A 21,309-nucleotide genomic window follows, 5' to 3' on the forward strand; every position below is an offset into this window, starting at 1 on the left:
TGTCTCGATGCCAATCAGATATATACAATAGTCTCAATAACGTTACATCTAAATGTAAGTATTACTACTACTATTCTATATATATACAATAATACAATATAATACAGGGGCCGTGTAATAGAGTCTACACACAAGACAAAAAGAAAAAAACCGGGCTGGAAAATCGTCCTAGGACACGCGGAGAGAAACCCTGGAGCCTATTTGATATCGATCCTTGGGCGAAAAAGGAAACTTATCGGGACTGAGATGGGCCATGGCCGGGCAAACATTTACAACCCCCCCAGTGTCCCCCCCCCCCCTGCCATTACACACATCTGAATGTAATAAGATAAAACTATGCGTCTTTTATTTTTTTGATGATTTTGTCCTTTGGTATTTAAAAAAAAAGAATCGACAGAATCAACAAGATTCTTTTTCTTCTTGGTGGAAAGATATTTCTAGCTGGAGAAAATTCAATTGGTTATTGTCTCTTTCCTCGGGCTGTGTAACAACCAAACTGTATAGATGATATAATAAATCTACAATTGAATTCCATCACACAGACGTGGTGGAATATGAAAATAAAAAGTGGAAAAAACAATTTTTTTTTCTCCTTTCCAGTGGGAGGGAGGGCTGGTTCGTGTTTGTTGATGGGATCGTGTCGATTGATAGATTGTTCCACGATCGATTGTTTCTATATACCCTCTCGCCTATATATCCCCCCCTCTTCCTTGTTCAACCAAACGCACAGTGAAAAGGAGAGCCTCATATTTCTATCATTTTGGCACTATAAAGAATCAAAAAAGATGAAATAAAAGACGTCGCTGACGCCCAGCGTTCTCGCCGGCCCGGAAGAGCTCCCTCCCCACCGAAAAAAAAGACACTTATCATCTTGACGTCAAAAGGCCCAAGAGTCGAGCACACATCTTTTTTTTTTTCTTCCTTCTTCTTCCTTTTTCTATTCTTTTCTAAACATTATCCAAGAGATCCCCGGGACACACACACAAGAGGAAAAGGATTTTGATATTCCATCCAGCCTTTAGAGTTCTCTTGTAACCGTCAAGAAACTCGGTAGTGTGTGGCTCATCTTCATTTTCCTCTTTAACCCTCACCACCACCACGTAAAAGAAGAAGAAGAAAAAGTTGGAGAGGAGAGAAAACTCGTTATAAAAGTCTTTGATTCAATTATGAAACAAAAGTCGCCAACTGCCGACGTCGGCGATTGATTGGCTCCTCCTCCCTCTCTCTCCCTCTTTCTCTCTCCTGCAGGCGGGTAATAATGTCATAGACCTCCTCCTCCTCCCCCACGCCAATAGTTGAGCTAGCTCCTAATATCATATCGTTATCCACAACAGAGCATATTATTAGCTCCTCAAAGTCGACTAATCGAATCAACAACTTTTTGAGCGACGCTTCAATCGACTTGTTCTTTTCAACTCCATCGGAGTCGATTGGCAACGGACGAACTCGTGGGCCAAGCGAGGAGGAGGAGGAACTTTTTGTTGAAACTAAAATAGTCAAAAGTCGATACTCATACAACATTTTCTGTCTCATTCCTCCTCCTGGCTCCTGGCTGGCTCCTGAAATCAATAAAAACGGGCAGACACACAACGCCGGGGCGGATGGCCTGCTGGGCAATATCCGAATCTTGTGTGTGTGGTTCTTTCCACCAGCCAGCCGATAATGGAAAAAAGAAAAGATCCTTAATAACTACATTCCACACACACAGCTTCCTCCCCTTGCTGCTGCTGCGCCTTTTTTGGCCCCTATTTTCTTTTTTCTTTTACCCAACAGGACAGAGGGCTGACCTGTCACCGTAGCCCAAAGACAATTGCGTAAATCAAATTGACGTGAGCGAGGGAGAAAGAAAAAGGGAAAAAAAACAAACGACAAGATGAAAAAGGTTAGAGTCGTTGGGCAGCGATTCATCATACGGTGGCGACGCAATATTTTCCCTTCCCACCTCTACAAAAACGGTCGAATTCGTTAGTTTGGTTGGTGGAAAAAGAAGAAAAACACTCGTCGCGTGTCGACTTGTCGAGGATCGTTCAAAGTTTCCTCTGGCGCAGAGTGCAGCCTGATTTCATTGGGGGGCGCCTGGCAGTTCAGTTGGTGGAATAAAATTAAGTCTAAAGAGCAGAGTCAACTCGACAGCAGCACTTTCAGCCTCCGCTTCGACTCCTCTGTCTCTGTGTGTATCTAACGTCGATCCCAATTAATAGTCACGTTCTATCCCCTCCTCTCTTCCTCCTTTGCCTTGGATGGTGGTATAACAGTTTGGCAGCCAGTGCCAAAATAAAAAAAGATAAAAAAAAGAGGAAAGAACTGCGTCGAATCAACCAACCGAAAACCCAAAAAGGATGTGAATCTTCTTCTTCTTCTTTTCTTTCCTTTTTTTCATTTCTCCTGATACATTTCGCCCGTCTTTGGGGACGGCCACCACATACAAAAGAGAGAGAGAGACCCTCCTTTTTGATATCGAAATGTTGTTCATCGTGCAAAGAGCATCTCTCTCCCCGACGTCAAAAGAATTTCCCCTTTTTCTTTCTTTCTTTCTCCCATAGAAGAAAAAAAAAATGACATGACGTTACAGAGGTTTTTTGAAATAAAAAAGCCCCGAAGGAAACAAAAGGCAAATATATATCTAACAGTTAAAGTTTACAAGACTATTATCGAATGAGACTTGTGTGTACGAGACAGACGTCTGTTCAAAAAGAAAAAAAAAGAGACTTTCCTTTTTTCCTTTTTGTCTCTGGCTCTGGCTGGCTGGAAACTCTACTGGGGCTGGGCCCTATCCCTCCTTGACAACGGCCTGTCACACACACAAATAGATCAAACATTCGAGACTCCATGGCACTCACGACGGTGGCGCTAGTGAAATAAGGTGAATTTCTCCTTCTTTTCTTATTTTTGTTTTTATTTCAAGAAGAAAACGAAAGAAGAAAAAGAGGAAATGAATATCTTTCATCGCATTGATGGATGGATGGATCGTGTGTGTGTGTGTGTGTGTGTTTTGTTTTTGTGCAGAATCTCGAGGCCCTGGTGGGCCGTTTGCCACAGTCAACATCAAACAAAAGAGACACACACACAAAAAGGAGAGAGAGAGAGTTTGGTATGTAACCAACTAACTGACCCAGATCTACACAGAATGGGAAATGGCGACATTTTTTCCTTCTTCTTCTTCTCCCCCGTGTTCCCACTTTTGTTGTCGGGTGTAAAGCGCCAACAAGACAAACACGGACGACGAAAAAGATGAAACGCAAAGCCCATAAATCTTCTCTCTCTCTTTGGGTTTGAAAGTTAGTACCTATTCTTTTCCAGCTCAAAAACGGCCAGAGGGAAATGCAACATTTAAATATGACGAGAAAGAAAACTCTGCACACGACCCAAATGGCCCCGGCGCTCGGGAAAATGTCAGCCGACTAATGGTGCGTAATTGAATCGTTGTTGTCGTCGTCGTCGTCGGCCAATAGCCGAGCGACTCCCGCCTTTCTTTTCTCACACACAGCTCACAAAACGACTCGAATAAATGACGCAATAAAAATTACAAGGCGACAAAAAGGCGCCGTAGAGAAAGAGAGAGGAAAAAAAAATGTGATATAATTGGGAGCACAAGGAATTTTTAGAAATGGCCTCTCTCTCGTCGAGTCTATTCTTTTTTCCTAAGTGGAAGGGGGAAACTGTTGGAAACTCTTGTCTTTCTCTCCTTTTTTTATTTTATTTCTCCTGCTGGCCTTTCTGGCAGTCACGCCGCGATGCAATTAAGTTTCAAGAGCAAGTCTCCTCCCTGCGCCCCTGTGAAAAACACAGGCGCAGTCAGAAAGGCAGGAGCGATAACAACAACAACAACAACAATCTCCTTTTCTTTTTCTTTTCTCCTCACTCCTCAACTGGATAACGTCCAGTGTCACACACGAGTTCCCGTACAACCAACTGAAGAGACCAAAAGGGGATTTTCTTCTTCTACATCCTTTTGGATTCTTTTGAATGACGTCATCCAGCCCAGCGTACAGAGTCATCATCTTCTATTTTTGGGGGGTTGCAACTGAAATCAGCTGGTAATCATTTGTACAGAAAGAAGAAGAAGGAGTTGTTGTGTGTGTGTCAACGATTGTGATGATAATTCCGGACCGAAAAAAAAGAAGGTTGCTATCCATTAAAGTAAACGGTTCCTTCAAAAAAGCTAAAGCGAATTTACATAAATATCTCAGGAAACGACTTTCTTTCTTCTTTTTTTTGGATTTTATTTCGGGAGCAAAATGTTTTCTTTGATCGATCGACATTTAATTCTCTTATTTTGTGAATGCAAATTCGACTAGAAACGAACAAATTATCGTTTCTTTTTTCTTCTCTCTCTCTCACGTTAACTTGTGCACATTTACAAAGGAAAAAATAAGAAAGTGGGTTGTTATTTTGGCCGTTACGGGCCGACAACATTTCTATAGAGACAGCAAGAGCTTTTAAGTTGGCGCGTCGGCTAGTGCCGACGATCGATTTGCCCCCATGCGGCGTCGGCTGGAAACGATGGCCCATCAAAAAAAGAGAAAAAACGGAAGAAAGAAATTCCAATTGACTAAACTCGAATGGGGGCACAACCCGAAGGAAAGAAAAAAAAAACACACATCAGACTGGACCGAGGGTGGTCATCCGCTTTATCCCGGTGAAAAAAAATATTTTCGAAATGATGGATCGATCGTGAGAAAAATAAAATAAAATAAAATAGTTGCGGATTACAAAATAAAAATTCCAAGCTGGAAAAAGAGATGATTGGACTAAAAATAAATCAAAATGAAAGAAAAAAAATTCCCTTTTGATGTGCGAGTGGGGGCCCTTTGGATTCGTTCGTCTTTTTTCGCTAGGGGAAGAAGAAGAAGAAGAAAAAACGACGAGCGGGAGTGCGGGAGAGTAGCAGCAGCAGCAACTGCTGCAGCAGCTGCGACCTCTTGGCAAGAAGAGGGGAGGTGATGATGATGGCGGTGGTGGCCCGCCGCGCTGGCCTTTCCCCCAATTACACGCGCTTCGTGAGTCGAATACAGAAAGGAGCCACGAGGATCGACGAGGAGAAGGACACACACAAGTGTATGTGAATGTCGAGGAGCTGCTAGGAGCGTTGACGAAGCGTTGACGCATTCAGTATACAGGAGGGGCTAACCATTATATTACTCTCTCTCTCCCGTAGGATGCAACATCGGCTCCTGGGCTCCTAACAGATAATGATGACTCTCTCCTATCTTTTTTTTTCGGGTGAGGCGGTGCAAAATTTTACCCCGACATCAAAAGGAGCGTTCGGGAAAAGAAAAAAAAAAAAGAAAAAAAGAAAAAAAAAATTTCTTTTCTCTCATTCGATTGTGTCTGCCGACCGATCACACACTCGTCGCTCATTCCGTCAGCATTATATTGATAAATATATCAAGCGGCCATAAGAGTTTAGAGCGACTTCTTCTTCTTCTCTTCCACCTTTGACGACATCATCGATCGGAGTCGATCGATCGATAAGGAGAGAAAAGAGAGACTGGGCGTCTATAGTACAATCTATAGCTTTAACAGTAGATTATAAATACTATGGTGGGGGTAGAGCGTAAGAGAGAAAGAGAGTACGACGTAAGGATATGGTGATGGAAGAGCTAGCTACTTGATTGCCACGACAAAAGAAATCAAGACTGACTGGAATGATGGTCGAGAGAAGATGTTCTTTCTTCTCTTCTTCTTCTTCTTCTTCTTTCGTGAATTCCCTTGTCATCCGGAGGAGAAGCCGATGCCAACGAATGGAAAGGAGAAGAAGAAGAAGAAAAGAATAGTTGAAGTTTTCGAGCGTCGACGAAGACACAATAGTCGGTGCGGATTTGCATAGCAAAGCCGACGACGACGGCCATCACAAGAAGAAGAAGAAGAAGAGTCTTTTGCTGATTTATCTCAATCTCTTATATTTTCGGGGGGAAAGATATTTCCAACCATTAAACCTAAAAAACCTTTTTCTCTTTTTTTTCCTACCCACCATTCTTGATTCTTTTTTTTTTTGGGTGGGGGATGTGATGATGATCCTCTGAATGAAGGGGGGAAAATGGCGTTAAACATTTAAGTCCATTTCCCGCGAAATAAATCTTTGAAAAAAAAAGTTGTCCAGGAGAAGCCCTGGACAACGGGGTTAATTGAAAGGGAGTAAAAGAGGCGAACTAGAAATAGGAGGGTCACCTGGTCAATGAATGTCCACCCCAAGTGCTTGATGAAAGTTTTTTTCCCAGCTTCTTCTTCTTCTTCTAACAGATAACGGACAACACACCATCAAGAAGAAGCTGATTGGTCGCCCCAAAAAAGGAAGAAGGGGGGATAGCTCACCCTCCTCTTTTGCGCACATATAACAAACCCTCCAGACTATCAGTTGATGTGGGGGGCAGAGAAAAAGAAGAAGAAACACTTGCAACTGGACAGTGCCCGGGAGGACTTGGGTCCAGCTGTCGCCTTTCATCTTGTATATAGTCGCCCAGGAAACTTTGATTGGCTCACGGGCGTGCGTTATATATACTACATCTAGATGCGATGGAGTGTGTAGTAAGGCCAAAAGAAGTAAAAGATTTATAGTTAAGTTTCTTGCCTTCAGCACACACACACACACACACACAACTCTCTAATGGATTCCTCTTTCCAGGAGCGCGCCCAGGAACTTTTCCTTCCTCCACCCCCAAAAAGAGGAAGGAAAAGAATAGAAAGACATTTGATGTCGTCTTCAATTCTCAGAGAATTTTCTACATCTGCTCGGAAAAGATTACGTGACCCCAGACATTCTTTTGTTTTTTTCATTCCTCAACCAGAAAAGGAAAAAAAAAGAAATTGGAAAAATGCACGTCACACAATGAGAAAAAAAAAAACCCCGAAGAGTTATTCAATTTTTCCATTCTTCTTCTAGCCGCAATTTTGTGATAGGCTCTAGACTCAATATCACATATGAATTCCTTTTTTTCATAAAGTGAAATAAAGGGGAAAAAAAGGAGGCAAGTCCCATCTCTAAACCTCTCGATCCATCGTACTCGGCAATCAAAATTCAGAGGCAATCAAAGTGTACTTTTCTCCCTCCCTCTTTGTATAAAAGACTGGGCTGGAGAGTAGAGAGAGACGGGCGAAAACAGAGTTTACATACACGATCAAACATGTTTTTGATGAGGCTATACGGACATTCTAGTGAGCTGTACTTTTAGCGTGTGTCTTTGTCTGTTTTTCTATTAAAACTTGGGAGATTTTCTTCTTCTTTTTCTCTCTCTCCATCTCTCTCTCTCGTCAGTCGGCGAGGATTATTTTTTTGATGGGAGAACGACAGACGGTTGCGAACGGGGGCGAAATTATTCGACGTCACAGGACCTGACAGACAGACAGAGACCCTCTCATTAAATCTCTCGGCGAAATCTTTTCAGCTGCGCTTTATTACACCGCATGCACACACAAATATGGCGGCCACACATTTAATCCCTTTGGCTACATCCCAAACTATTATCTCGTTAGACTTTCGCTCTCGTAATATTACATCTATTATTTTTTTCGTCTTCTTCTTCTTTCAACGTAATAAATTCATGGCTCCTTCATTAATGCCGACAAACAGCTCCCACCCATCCAACCCCAGCCGACCCAAAATAATATATAAATTTTGTTTAAAATAATAAAAAAAAAAAGATTTATTTATATTTTTTAAAAAGGAAAAAGGCCCCCGAAAAAATTCATCTTCTTCTTCTTCTTTTCTTAGGTTGTTGTTATTTTCTTGATGGGGGCCTCGGGAGCGTGCGCGCCACATGCCCAGCACATTATAAGACATAAGACATGAGCCCCTTCTGTGTACAGATTGCCCCCGTTTGGGCTGTTGGGTCGGCCCCCGAATGTTTTGGCTTCGTCCCGAAACCGTCGCGGGCAAAGAGAAAAAGTAAAAGAAGAAAAGAAAGAGAAAAAAACGGGGCGAACACAACGGAAAGAAACAACACAAGACTATAAGGGGGGGGGGGGCAGGCATGGATAGGAGCGGTCCAGTCAATAAACACAGCACGCACGCACCCGGGGGTTGCGGTCGGCCGGGCATTTATAGCAAAGGACCAAGACAACAACAACAACAACAACCCGAAAAAGAAGAAGAAGATGAAAAGAAGAAGAATGTAGAGAGAGAGAGAAACCTTATTTTCAGAGCGCTCACAATGATGAGGATCTGTGAGTGTGTGTGACTCCAATCACAAACTGGGCGAGCGACAATCTGTATAATCTCTGATTAATCGAAAAGGGGATTAACCTCCGGGGTGTTGGCTACTACTACCCCCCTTCTCTCCCACCCCCCGTAAATTTAGAGAAACCAGCATGACGGCAGCACGTTATTAAAAGTGTCAAGCCAATTATTGGTGTTGACATTTTTTTCCCACCGCGGCCAAAACACACACACACAGACAATGTGGGTTGTTCCTGTGTGTAGGACTACACACTAAATTATCTGGGGCAAATCGGAAAAATGTCGTCAGCTTCTTTCTGGGAAAGGAAAAGAAGAAAGAAAAAAATAGCCGCACCAAGCCAAAAGGAGCTCTCTCTCTCTCTCTCAAGTCCTTTTTCTTTCTTGGCACCAGCTCCTGTTTTACACACAACACATTCTGCCTTGGCGCTGTACACACTAGTGGTACACTACACACACACACACACAGCCATCGGTCCGCTCAAATACACACACGGAGATCCAACGGAACAACTCGACTTGGCTCCGCTCCAATATGGGCCCAAGGAAAAAGAAGAAGAAGGAGCAGCTCGGCTTTTCTCTTCGTTCATTTTCCATGTGGAAGAGAAAAAAGATCCTTCTTCTTCTTCTTCTTGGGTTGGAAAAAAAACTGGCAATGCTGGCATAAGAAGAAAAAAGAGGAAGAAACTCTTTTATTTCTAAGTAAATAACGAAAAAATCACGACGCCGTGATAATCCCGACAAAAAAGGATATGGGGGCGTTACGATATTTATACACACTTGATGTGGAGAGGGGATGGGGGAAGATGACGTCAAAAAGTTGAAAAGCAAATGGCCGTTACAATACTACTCGTCCGTGTGAACAAAATATATTTGTCCCGGAGAAAATAAACAAAAGAATTGAAGAAAAAAAAAGTGGATTTCGTGCGTGCGGATCCCGAACGAAATATACCAACAACACAAAAAATCTGAATTTATTAGGCAGAACCAGTTCAGTGAAATACTGCACACGTAACGATGATGGAAAGTTGGACAAACTGTTTCTCGAAGAAATCCAACAAAAAAAAATAATAAAAAAAAAAGATGTTTGCACCCTACCCCCCAGTGGATATTAGTTGGGGAATGTCCCATCTTCTTCCGTCATCGGCTCACGATTTATTACGAAACGAAAAGAAAAAATAATTAATTTTTTTCCCCCATAATTATTTGGGTTTTTTTTATTTTTCCCCTGAAGAAAAACACACAAGAGGCCCGTTGGGATGGGGGTTAGAAAAGAATGTTAGGCCAAAGGCACCTTTTTCTATTTTTATCCGCCCCTCCCTACATTCGTTGCCCATGTATATACAAACGGTATAGTTATGTATAAATACAACAAACCTGGGAAGGAGAAATTGTATACCAGAAAAAACTCTCAAAAGCGTCGGGAAAAAAAACCGACGGGGGGTCAAAGGTCCAGCAAAAAGTTCACGGGGTTAACTAAAGAAAAACTGGGGTTGATTTCTATCCCTTTAAAACTGTTTCAATTTTCCCGCTAAAAGAAAAGGGAAAAAAATCCCCCACAAAAATCTTTCTTCTTCTTTTTATGATTTTCTTTCCTGTCGTGTGTCTTTTTTTCTTTCCCCCCCACCCCACTGTCGGCAGGGGTTGTATTCATTTGGACTTTGGCCAACAACAGCCAAATCTCCCGATGCCTCCTCCTCTTCGGCTTCGGTGTACTTGGTACTGTGCGCGGCTGTTATACCCGAGAGGCAACGCGTTCCCTAGCCTTCTTCTCTCTTTCCTATTCGTATATACACACACACATTTATATTTATAAATATATATCAAGAATATATATATATAAGAAGAAGAAGAAGAGAGCAAAAAAGGGCAATGGAGCCCAGCCCTTGGCAAAGCCAACGTTACCGCCCCCTTTCTATCTCTTTTTCACGGTATTTTTTTCCCCTTTTTTCTTCTTTTGATTTTTCTTTCTCCTATCCAAAGTTGTACACCCCCTCACCGAGGAAGAAGAAAAAACAACCCAACCAAGACACACAGACACACACAACAACAGTCTGAGCGAAAAACCTAAAGCCTCGCTATAAAGTAACAATAGGCCTAAAAAGGGAGGGAGGCCGTGGAAAAAACCTGCGATGGCCAAACAACTTTTTGGCTCTCTCCGTCCGTCCGTCCAGGAGAGAAACTCGGCAGCAGAGCAGCAACAACAACAACAGTAGTTGTTCGTTGGGGGGACGCACAGACAGACACACAATCGGCGAAAGCAGACGGAGCAGAAAAAAAAGAAAAGAAATAAGAGAATCGAGTCAAGGAATGCCAAACAAGAAAGAAGAAGATAAGAGACTCGGATGGTCGATCCGACGGTTGAGAGAAAAGAAGAAGAAAAAACTAAATATATATATATATATATAAAACCCAAGACGAAGAAAAAAAAGGTAGTACAACAACAGTACAACAACCCCCAAGAAGGAGGAAAAAAGAAATTTCCTTCCTTCCTCTTTTTCTTCTTCTTCTTCCTGACTCGGCTCAATACACAAAAAAAACTTTTTCTTCTTCTTCTTCGGGAGGAAGAAGGCCGGATATATACAATGTGTGTAAATCACTGGCCTGTGTGTGTGCGGGGGGAAAAGGAGAGAGAGAGAGAAACTGTAGAGAGAAACAAACAACTGCATTATTCAACTGTCATGGCCGCTCGGCCATTTGGGTTCGGGGGTTGCCTGAAGAAGAAGAAGAAGAAAAAGGACGTGGAGATTCATTAAGAGTCCATTAATGTTGCCAGAGTTGCTCCTCACGGTTAGGAGCTGAACTCTGAAGGAGTTTTTCTCTTCTTCTTCCAATGGGGAAAAAACAAAAGACAAAATAAAAAGACAAAAAAGAGTCAAGTCATCAATCGATGGTGATGATATGGAAAAGAGGAGGGACCTCTTTCACGGACGACGCCAAAAGAGTGTTGAAAATTCGGTAAAGTTTGAAAAGGAGGGGAGAGCCCGCAGCTCCTTTGACGTCAGAGGAACCCACGACACACACACACAGAGGCCGGAAATCGATCCAGCTTGCACGACATGGTCCTCTCTCCTTTCTGCACACACACACAGACATCCATAGAAAGAAGAAGAAGAAGACATATCTAAATATGTTTTTCCTTCTTCAACCCGCGTTTCATTTTTGATAGCCCCCAAAAAAAGAAAAATGTTGTCCGCGAGTGGAACCGGACACGCCAATCCGCAATCAAAAGGGGGGTCCTGTCGAATGTGTCTATGTGTGTTATATACGAGTGGTGGTAGTAGTAGTAGTTGTAGTTGTTGTGCAATGTTATACACGGTCTGCTCTCTCAACAGTGTTGGCCCCACCGGACAATAAGGGAACTAACGAACGAGAGCTAGTAGTCGACGGGCCATAAGGGTCCGTCTGTTAAGTGAAGAGGCCGCAATCAAAGCCAAAGGAGATGGAAGAAAAGATAGAAGAAAAAAAGTCTACCTGGAAGAAGAGGCAGAAGCAGACCCATTGATAATACTTGACGTATTTCTTGTCGGCCTCGTCTCTGGGCGCCCGGTCGACGCCCGGATGCGGGACTTCGAAGCCGACCTTCTTGAGGTGGGCACTGTGAATCGTGTAGGTCGAATGGATCCAGCAGTAGGTGTTGAGGACGTCCTCGGGGATATCCTTGGTGTGGATGCAGTCGATGGGGTTGCCGACGTACTGTCTCGTCGTCACGATGAGACTGAACGCCAGCAAAATCATCACCGTGATGCTGTAGTGCAGCCGGAAGACGGACGAGTCTATGTGGATGTGGCTGACTTTGATGAGATTCTTCAGACCCCGGAATATGTCCAACATGGTGGCCGTAGTTTAGGATTTCACGCGGGAGAAGAGGCCGGTGCACAAGTGTAGAGCTGAGGTTGAACTCCGGGTTGACGCGGCGCTGGAGAGCGGCGGCGGCAACGGAGCAACTCAGACACGACACTCGACAACGGAATCTTCCGCCTCTTCCTTCCTACCCTTCCTCCTACCCTTCCTCCTACCCTTCCTCCTCAATCTGCTTCCGCAGCACGACAACAATTCCTCCGCGTTCGCCGCTCACCAACGTCTTCCGCACAGCAGCAGCCACCACCTTGTCGTCGTCGTCCAATCATCCAACAAACCATCGATTTCTGGTCGTCGTCGTAGCCACTTCACCTCACACTTGACACACACTACTCACGGCGATTCAAATTTCGGGTCTTGCAATTGTTTTTTCTCTTCTTCTTCTCGATCGTTCGAAAGGCGACGAATAAAATGAAATTTTCGTCGATCTAGTCCAAATGACGACAGTTCCTTGTCACTCGACTGCCGCGAGGTGGAGGCAACTCGACTGGGTCGATCGACAGAGATTCGAGTGATCCTTCACCGGTTGAAATGATTCCACCACTGGGTGAAGAAGAAGAAGAAGAAGTTGCTGCTGCTGGAGCTGGTACTGGCGACAGTGTCACTAATGGAATCCGCCCATTCGATCGGTCCATAGTTTGATGGACGGTTACCAGTTTTCTTTCTCTCTTCCACCACCACAGAAAACTATTGGGGCTCTTTCTTCTCCAGAGTCATCTTGCTGGATCGAGTTGTTGATGTTTTTCCAATAAAAAAATTTTTTTTTTGAATCTCCTGGCCAATTCGACGGCAAATTCGGGGTTGAAATTGATCGATCTCTTTCGCTCCTTTTTTTATTTGGATTTCCTTCTCAAAATAATGCCATCAAAATCCTTTTGGCTCCTGTTGTTGTTGCTGAGCCGGCTGTCCGTCTGATATTCCGGGCCGTCGTCGCCGCCCCTTTCCTTCTTCTTCTCCTCTCCTCAACTTCTTTGCTTCCTTCGTCCTCCTTCTCCTGCTGCTGCTGCTGCTGCCTGGGCGGCGGCGGAATCCAACGACGGCGACAACACGGGCGAGATGATGATGACGGTGCGATCCAGCGACAACAACGGCAGCTCTGCTGACCGATGCTCATACTGTGTGGCACGACTCGGCGGCTAGAGGCGACTGACTACACAATCGCGACGGACGCCTTTTTCCGTCTTCCGTCTTCCTTCTTCTTCTTCTTTTAGGCTCTCAAGATGAAGAGGGGGGGGGACACCCCAACAAAAAAGGGTGGGGGGAGAGCCTCCCCACACACACACACACCCCCGCACACACACACACACAGTAACTCTCTCCCACCCCCTGGAGGGAGGAGGAGGGAGGAAAAAAAGAAGAAGAGAGTAGTATGGCAAAGTCCAATGATGCGTCAAAAAATACAAAAATCTCCAGCGGACGACACACTCGACGAATTTTGGCAGTTGGGAGGGAGGAAAAGAGGATCGAGTGAAATGCCGCTGGCCAACCCCGCGCGATTTTTCAAAAAGAAACTTTTTTTGGGTTCTTTTTCTTTTTTTCGTCAAATAAATAAATTTGAAAAAATCGAAGAAAACAAAAGGAAAAATAAAAAAAAATCACGCCACACTCACGCCAGAATAATAATAAAAAATAATAATTTCAAAAAACCCCAGAGGGAAGAGGTTAACACTTTTTTCTTTCTTTTCTTTTTTACCCTGCAGCAGTTCACGAACGAAACCGCAGCGCACAACACACAAAAATGGCAAAACTTTTTTCTTTTTTCAAACCCTAGCGCGCGCTCTAACCCTCTCTTGCTCTTGCTCTCTGCTGGCCCGCGTTAAAAAAAACAGCACCGTGAGCCAAGGCCGCCCACTGCACTCTGAACTGGGCGCTGATGGCTGGGCCGACTTGTCCGACTGATTCCCTCTGGCACACTGAAGACAGGCAGGCGCATAGTGAAGCAGTCATGCCCCAATCTCTCTCTCTCTCTCGACCGTCTCTCCGCTCTTTTCTTCGATAGGGAGGAACCACACACACACACACACAGACACACACACCGGAGGCATGCGCGGATCCTTGTGCGCTGGAGAAAAAGAGCGAGAGCTCCTCCGCATGACGCAGACAAGTAACAAAAACTTTTGCGTGCGGAATTCGCCTGGCTCCGTTTCATTAGTTCTTTCTTTTCTTTTCTGTCATTCTCTCTTCGTCGTAGATTTTCCCCCTTGATGGCCAATTAGAAATTGACCCGACTCTTTTTTGTCTATTATTATTATTTTAATGAGAAAAATGAGAGCCCTGGCGAAAAATGAAATTTCGGGAGATAATTTAAAAAAAAGAGGGGAAGAGAGATACAAATGTCATTGAATGTCGCCCGGCAGCCGATCGGTAATTGGTTGATAAAGACAAGAAACAAACTGGGACCTCCTGGCCTTGCCTTTTTACCAACAAAAACTAGAGGAGGCGGCGGTTAACGGTCGGTTGAATCGGGATAACGATCTTGTACTACCACCCACCGCCACCCACCCCAAAGTCACTTTCTTTCTTCAGCTCTTCTCGGTACCCGCGTGTGATCAATTCGCGACAAATGCAACCGATTTAAAAATAAAAATAAAAAAATAAGAAGAAATCCGAGCGAAAAAGAGCGAAATCGAGCTAGTAGACGGGAATATGTGTATGTATAAATAATATCCAAGAAAATATCAAATCATTATTACGCGCATCCGACTTGTTTAGAAAACTTCGTTTGAAGTCGAGTTGAAGAGATTTCCTTCCCCTCCTCCTCCTCCCTGCTCCTCAACCCCCCCACTTTTACTACTCCCTCCTTCCTCATAGATCACTTGGATGATTTCACTCGGGCGACGACGAAAACTTTGATATCCATTAAGAGCTGGAGGGGAGGATGGATCGGATCTCTCTCTCGACGTTATTGGAAGCCGCTAAAGCGATTGCCATCTAGCGGTTAACAGTAGCGCAAAGAATGTATTTGTATTTTAAAAATTGAGAGGAAATTCCGTGAATTGCAATTAAAGTTGGATGGTAAATGATGTCCCACCTGATCCGCCTACACGGATCAACATCAAAGTTGGGTGGGTGGGAAAGAAAAACAAAAAAAAGAAGAAGCGAAATGATGATGAACGATTGCATCATACATTTAAACCCAAAGAGAAAGAAAAAAGAAAAGAAAAGTGATTCATCGAGAATGCCGGCCGAGATAGGAAACGGGCATGAATCAAATGCAACTTCCGGAGGAGAAGGAGGACCCTCCTACACTCGTCCATTGCTCGTAGCTGTTTGCTTGAAACTTTGCCAAAATAACGTGAAAAAGAAAAATGATGACGTCACACTATGGCCTTTCACCGATTCGTCATCATTCATCAAAAAAATCTTTTGGGGGAGAGAAAAATTCCCCCACCCACCCAAGTTTTTTTTTGGGGTACACGGTTTGACATCCAGCGTAATAATATTGTTCTTCTGGCTATTAAATCCGATTGACGTCACATCTTCCCGCAACGACCTATCCTATACGGACTCTCGCCCATTTTTTCTCGTTTATTGTTTGACACGTCATTTTTTACGCTTCTCACCTTTGAACATGTCCGGCGGCTGCTGCTGCTGCTGCCTGGGCAATAGTTGCGGATGACAGGGGTGCCATCGAGTCTCTCCCCTGGACCAGAAAGTTGCCTCTCGTCTGGCGCAACGGCGACCGTCAGTTGGCCAAACCGGACGGATGGATGGCCCCTCCGTTGTTAGTTCCTTGGTAGCCCGAAATGTTGTTGGCTAGAGAAACGAATCAAAAAGAAAAATCAAATTTTTAAGACGAATTTCAATCAACTCAGAGGTCATTACACACACAACAACAGGAGGAGAGTATACGTCAATAGGAGCGGACAGGAACCTTGAAAAAGGTCACGGAATCTCATGGCACAGGGAGGCAGTTGCAATCGATTCAAGCCAACACTATTTTCTTCCCTCTTTGGGACACGGGCCAGCAGCAAGAGGGCCAGCAGTCGTTTCATCTTAAGGGAGCTGCAGCTTCTCCGGGAAAATAAGAAGAAGAAGAAAAAAAGTTGTTTATCGCCCAGCCTTCCAGCCCGTCTCCTTTTATACAACTATCAGAGGAGAGAGAAAGACTTGGTTCTCCCCCTTCTCTCTTTTTCTCGCCCAGTGAATGCCCAGGCACAGCGGCCAGTGTATCGACTTGGGGTTCTCTCTTTTCTCATCAAAGATCCAGCGCAAGCAGCAACTCGATAGCATCAGTCACAATCTTTCGTCTCGGCACGGCCGGCCCCGGCCACTACTACACAGTTAACTCTCTCCTAGACTGGACTCTCTCTCTCGACACACTTACCGTCCTCTGCCTTGATTAGCCCCGGAATCCTCTCTCTCTTCTAAAAGGGCCGGCAAAAGAAGAAGAAGAAAAAAAGGCAATCTTTGAGAGGGAGCGCCAAATCAAAGCCTGGACACCATCACTTTGCTACATCATTGATACTGCCATAGCAGGAGCTATCAGGACCTTATAGAGAGATATTGGATAGACGTCACTCTACTAGGATGGAAGAAGAAGAAGAATCCTATCCATCCACTTGGCTTTTTGGCCGTTTGACGATTTGACTTTACCGCCCTGGCTCTCTTCTTCTTTTTTTTCCTACGTCCCTTATTTTGATGGTCCAGTCACAGTTTCCCCACCCTCACTTGCCTGTGCACAGGATATATGCACACAGGGGCCAAGAGTCCGAGGCGCTTTGATTGGCGACCAAAGTGTCTTTTTGCGGGGCCTTGGCTCCTCTCGGCAAAATGTCCTCGTAAAAATGAAGCGACCGTCATTCAAATAGCCATCAACTTGTTTCTTTCCTTCCCTTCTTATATTTTTCTTCTTCTTTTTCCTGTTTTGTATAACCAACCACCGAACAAAAATAAATCCCAAAAAACCCCCCCAAAAATATAAGAAGGAACTCTGCGTATATATAGCACAGCTCCTTATGCCCTCCTTCTTTCTTTACCCCGTCGTCTTTTTACGACAACTCGATTGAAATGGCGACCCTAGTCTCATAAGTTTCCGGTGTGTCTCTCTGCGATCACGTGACGTGATCGATTCTACCCTCCTCAACTTCTCCTTTTTTCTTCTTCTTCACGAAAAAAATATAGAAGGAACGAAAAGTCAGCGAATAATGGCCGTGCCACCCATCCGAAATAATAAAAAATAAAATAAAATAAAATGAAACGAAAAAAAAAAGGAGAGAGCTGCTGATTCGTGTGTGTGTGTCCGTATAGTACATATCCTTCCGGGCGGATATTGATTGGAAACAGGTCAGCCCTTTTTGTGTGCGAGTATGTTGCTGCTGGCCCTATAGTACAGTATACAGCACAACCGTGCTGTATACTGTTGTACACTCGAATTCTTCCTTGGGTCGGCGCTATTCTCTCCTCGATAGTTTTCATAGACAACAATCAATAAAGGAGGGGGGCTGCCGCCACAGTCGGACCCTCCTCGGTATATTTACGTCAAAGTGTTGACTCTTTGTTTGTCAACTCAACTACAAAATGGGCTGCTCTGACCAGCAGTTTTTTACAGGGGGGGGGGGGGACATGTCAACAAGCGAAAAAAGAAACAACAACTCCGAGCTCCTTTTTCCCCCAGTAATTTGACAACAAAAGATCCGTCGCCCCGGAAAAACGCCGAGCTTTTGTTTGATCGTAAAAAAAAAGAAAGGAAAAAACAAAGCTCGTCAAGTATATTCGAGTGTGATTTAAAAAATGTTGGATAAGAAATATTAAATTGAAGAGTTGTACGACACAATGGCGCTGGATAAAAGACAGAGAGAGGCTGGATAAGGGGCTGCTGCTGGGCTGCTGCTGCAGCGGGGAATTGCGCGATGAGCAAAAGGAGATGGATGGAGTGTAGTAGTAGTAGTAGGATGTGCTGTGTGGGCTAACTTCCGCTCGGCGGAACACGACTGGACTACCTCTGACACACACAGTTTCTGTCTGGATGACGCATCATCAAAGTTAACAGTCGACGACGACGAAACCATTTGCTCAGTTGCTCTTTCCACCGCCACAGCGTCCTCCCCCTTTACCCCCTATCGGGCACCACACTAAAGTGGGGGGCCAGCCCAGCCCAGTAGCCCTTTTATCCCCTCCATAGTTCAAGCGGGACTTGATAATCAATTAGACGACTCGAAACCTTCTGCTACTTCTTCTTCTTCTTCTGGCCTCCAGTCATAAACCGTTTATCTGGCCTTGTTCCTCCTTTCTCTTTTTCCCAGCCACATAAAAAGAGACGACGACGACGATGCGCGTTAGCTAGCTGCCCGTCTCACTAATCAGTCAGGGCTATCCAAGTTGCACGACGGGGAAGGAAAGGAAAAAAAAAAAACTACGACGACTATACTGTTCAAAGTCCGAAATCCAATTGTCTGTGGACTCGCTGTACAGGATCTTATTGTCTTCAGCCGACCAAACTTTTTTTTCTTCTTCCGTCCCTTTTATACCCAGAGAGAACAAATGCTAAATCTTCTTCCCCTTCATCCGTTCTCTCTATCTCTCTCCTGCCGCAACTATTATATCTACATCATCCGTGCTGCTGCTGGCCGGATATTAATACTTATAATAATAATAATGAAGGAGGGTAGTCGAAATCAATCCGGCAAGAGTTATGGACACGATCCATAAAGAGAGGGGGGAGCCCTATAGTAGTATTATTTGACGACTAGGAGGAATGTGAGGTGTAGAATGACACGATGATGAATGGCCTTTTCGATTCAATGGATTGTTTTTGATAGAGGCCGGGCCGGCAAAAGTCTCGACGTTAAGATATCGAGTCGTAATAGGATGGCGCGGGCGCGCGGGCGCGGATGTGATTGATCTGCCATCGAAAGCTCATGGCCGTTCCATCAGAGTTTCATCCGAGCGAGTTCCATATCATTCATCTCTTTCGGGCAGGGCCAGCAGCCGTACCACCACCACCACTACTACTATGCAACCGTATAAACCCAATGATCTTCTTCTTTTCTCTTCTTCTTTTTCTTGGGGGTTGGCCCCCCCTCAACTCTTTTCTTCGATCCTTCGCAACTGGGGAAACTATAAAGGAGAGTCGACGGGAAGAAACGGCGATCCATTCCTTTTCGTTTGATCTCGTCCTTTTATACAGTTACAGAGTGGTTGTGTACTACAGCATCCGGCCGGAATAAAAAGTAAAAGAAAAGGTATCTAGTGGTGAACCTCGCCCAACTTGTTCAATCAACCACGGGGGGTGGGCCAGGCCAAGCCAGACCAGACCCACTAGGCAACGAAGGTTTTTTTTTTCGAGAAAATGGTAAGTTAATCAGTTCGTTCGTTCGAGAATTCCCCGATCCTGCAGCTCGAGACTTGCAGCAGCCGCACTGTGTAACTCTATTATATGCATGTATCTGCCTCACTACTATTTCCTGACTCTCAGGACTGTGTGCTAGACTTTCTGCGCAAGGACTTGACTGGTAAGACACACACACACACAGAGCTATAGGGATTCTTTGATGCAATCACAGCAGACGCGAGAGTCGCCCCGGACCAAGAGTTGTCCGTTGTACAAGTTTTTCTGTATCTACCGAATCCAGCTGGTATAAGACCCGAAAAAAACATAGGAGTGGGCCCCCCTACTACTACTCCGGCGTATGTGACATGATAACAATTGAATTATCTTGTAATGCCACGACGTCTCTCTCAGCAATTCTTTTTTTTTCCCTACTGCGCTGGGATGCTCCAAAAAAGAGGATAAAAACTGTTAAAGGGATGATATCTTTTAATATAGAACAAGTTAAGACTCATAGAGCATATAATTAGTCGTGGGGAAAAGAAAGAAAGACATCGTAACTTGTTAGCCAACTCAAACTGCTGGCCCCCACCACCACCGCACACATTTACTACAGAAAAATAGATAGAAATGGGCGTCGTTGAGGCCTCTGGCGACGACTTGTTAACTCTTGATGACAATAGAAAAAGATTCCTAGAGACTCTGCAGAGCAACAATCGTTGCTTACCCACTGGATCCTCCTTTGTTCTCTCTCTCTTTCTCTCTTGTGTTCGGGTTTTTCTTATATAACAAGCCAACTCTTTATATACTTTTCCCCAAGTCGCCAAGAATAGAAGTGTATGGTTGGGTTGGGGAGGGAAGAAGAAGAAGAAGGAAATAACACTTGGCCTCGGGACTAATTGGACCTCGCCGACTGGGCAATCAGCGATAGGTAGTCATTGAGACAGAGAAAGAGGACACTCGACTGATTAGCGGATTGATTCCTTCATATATATATAGTACGGGGGTATATAACATCCAGTCTAGATACTGGGACGGTCACTACTTCTACAGATGAAAAGGAAAAATCCACCACTACTGCTACTAAAATAAAAAGAAGAAACTTTTCCATCTTCTCTCCGGCAGCAGCAGCAGCAGCAGCAGCATGGTTTATTAATTCCTTTCGTCTTTATTCGCTGCAACAACATTTTCTTTGAACAAGTTTCGATTTTCCCTGCGAAATGATATTTACAGCAGTATAGCTGCTGCTGCTGCTGCCGTATACATTTGTATTAAAAGAGAATAGAAAAATACCAGTCACGTTCATCCAACAGGGCCTGTCTTTCGTAACATATAAAACCTCTTTCTGACGTGGACGCGACGCGAGCTCGCCTTTCTTTTTTGTCGATGCCAACTGAGGCTGAACAGCATCGGGCAAAAGGATATAATACATGCTGTCTTTCTCACTAGAGTTCTAGCTCTTTTCTGATATCTTTTGTGCCGGTCTGGGACCCCCTAATTGGATCAGACGCCGACCTTCTGTAACAGACTACATTTTCTATCCTCCTTTTTTTTTATTTCGGGCCTATTTCTTTTCTCTCGTCTCCAATTTTCCTCGTCCCGACTTAACAGTCCTCATTTGATTACGACGAGAGACATCCGGCCACACACACACAGCAAGCACAGAAAAGATTCAAAGAAATGTGCTGGGGGGAAATTTTGCTACGAAGGAAATGATGAGTATGTTTTTACCTTGGAATGGGTTTTAGGGAGTTGCACGTTGGAATATCATCTGTGATGTGGCTGCTGGGCAGTAGTCACCAAAGCACGAAACAATGTATTCTGGAAGTGGACTCTGGTTAGTTGGGCTTTTGGCTCGTTCTGTTTCACAAAGTTCAGGAAGGTTTATCACTGCTGTTGGAGTTTTAGTCGAGACTGTTGCACTTTTAATTTGCCTTCTTTTTAATACTGCCAATGAGTTGGCCAAACAGTTTCAGAGCCATGCTGTAACAAATGGGTTCATTCA

At 44.4% G+C, this 21,309-nt stretch overlaps 1 protein-coding gene across 1 annotated transcript in view; it reads right to left on the minus strand.

Annotated features, from left to right (window-relative positions):
* LOC124203188 (innexin shaking-B-like) overlaps positions 1-14,013 on the minus strand; it is a 35,834-nt gene extending 21,821 nt beyond the window's left edge. Inside the window, exon 1 of the mRNA XM_046599857.1 lies at positions 11,648-14,013. Coding sequence (XP_046455813.1) covers positions 11,648-12,007 — 360 coding nt within the window. The 5' untranslated portion in view covers positions 12,008-14,013. The remainder of the gene's footprint in view (positions 1-11,647) is intronic.
* Positions 14,014-21,309: the final 7,296 nt, after the last annotated feature.

This window comes from Daphnia pulex, chromosome 9 (genome assembly GCF_021134715.1).
Source record: "Daphnia pulex isolate KAP4 chromosome 9, ASM2113471v1".
NCBI classification, from domain to species: Eukaryota; Metazoa; Arthropoda; class Branchiopoda; order Diplostraca; family Daphniidae; genus Daphnia; species Daphnia pulex.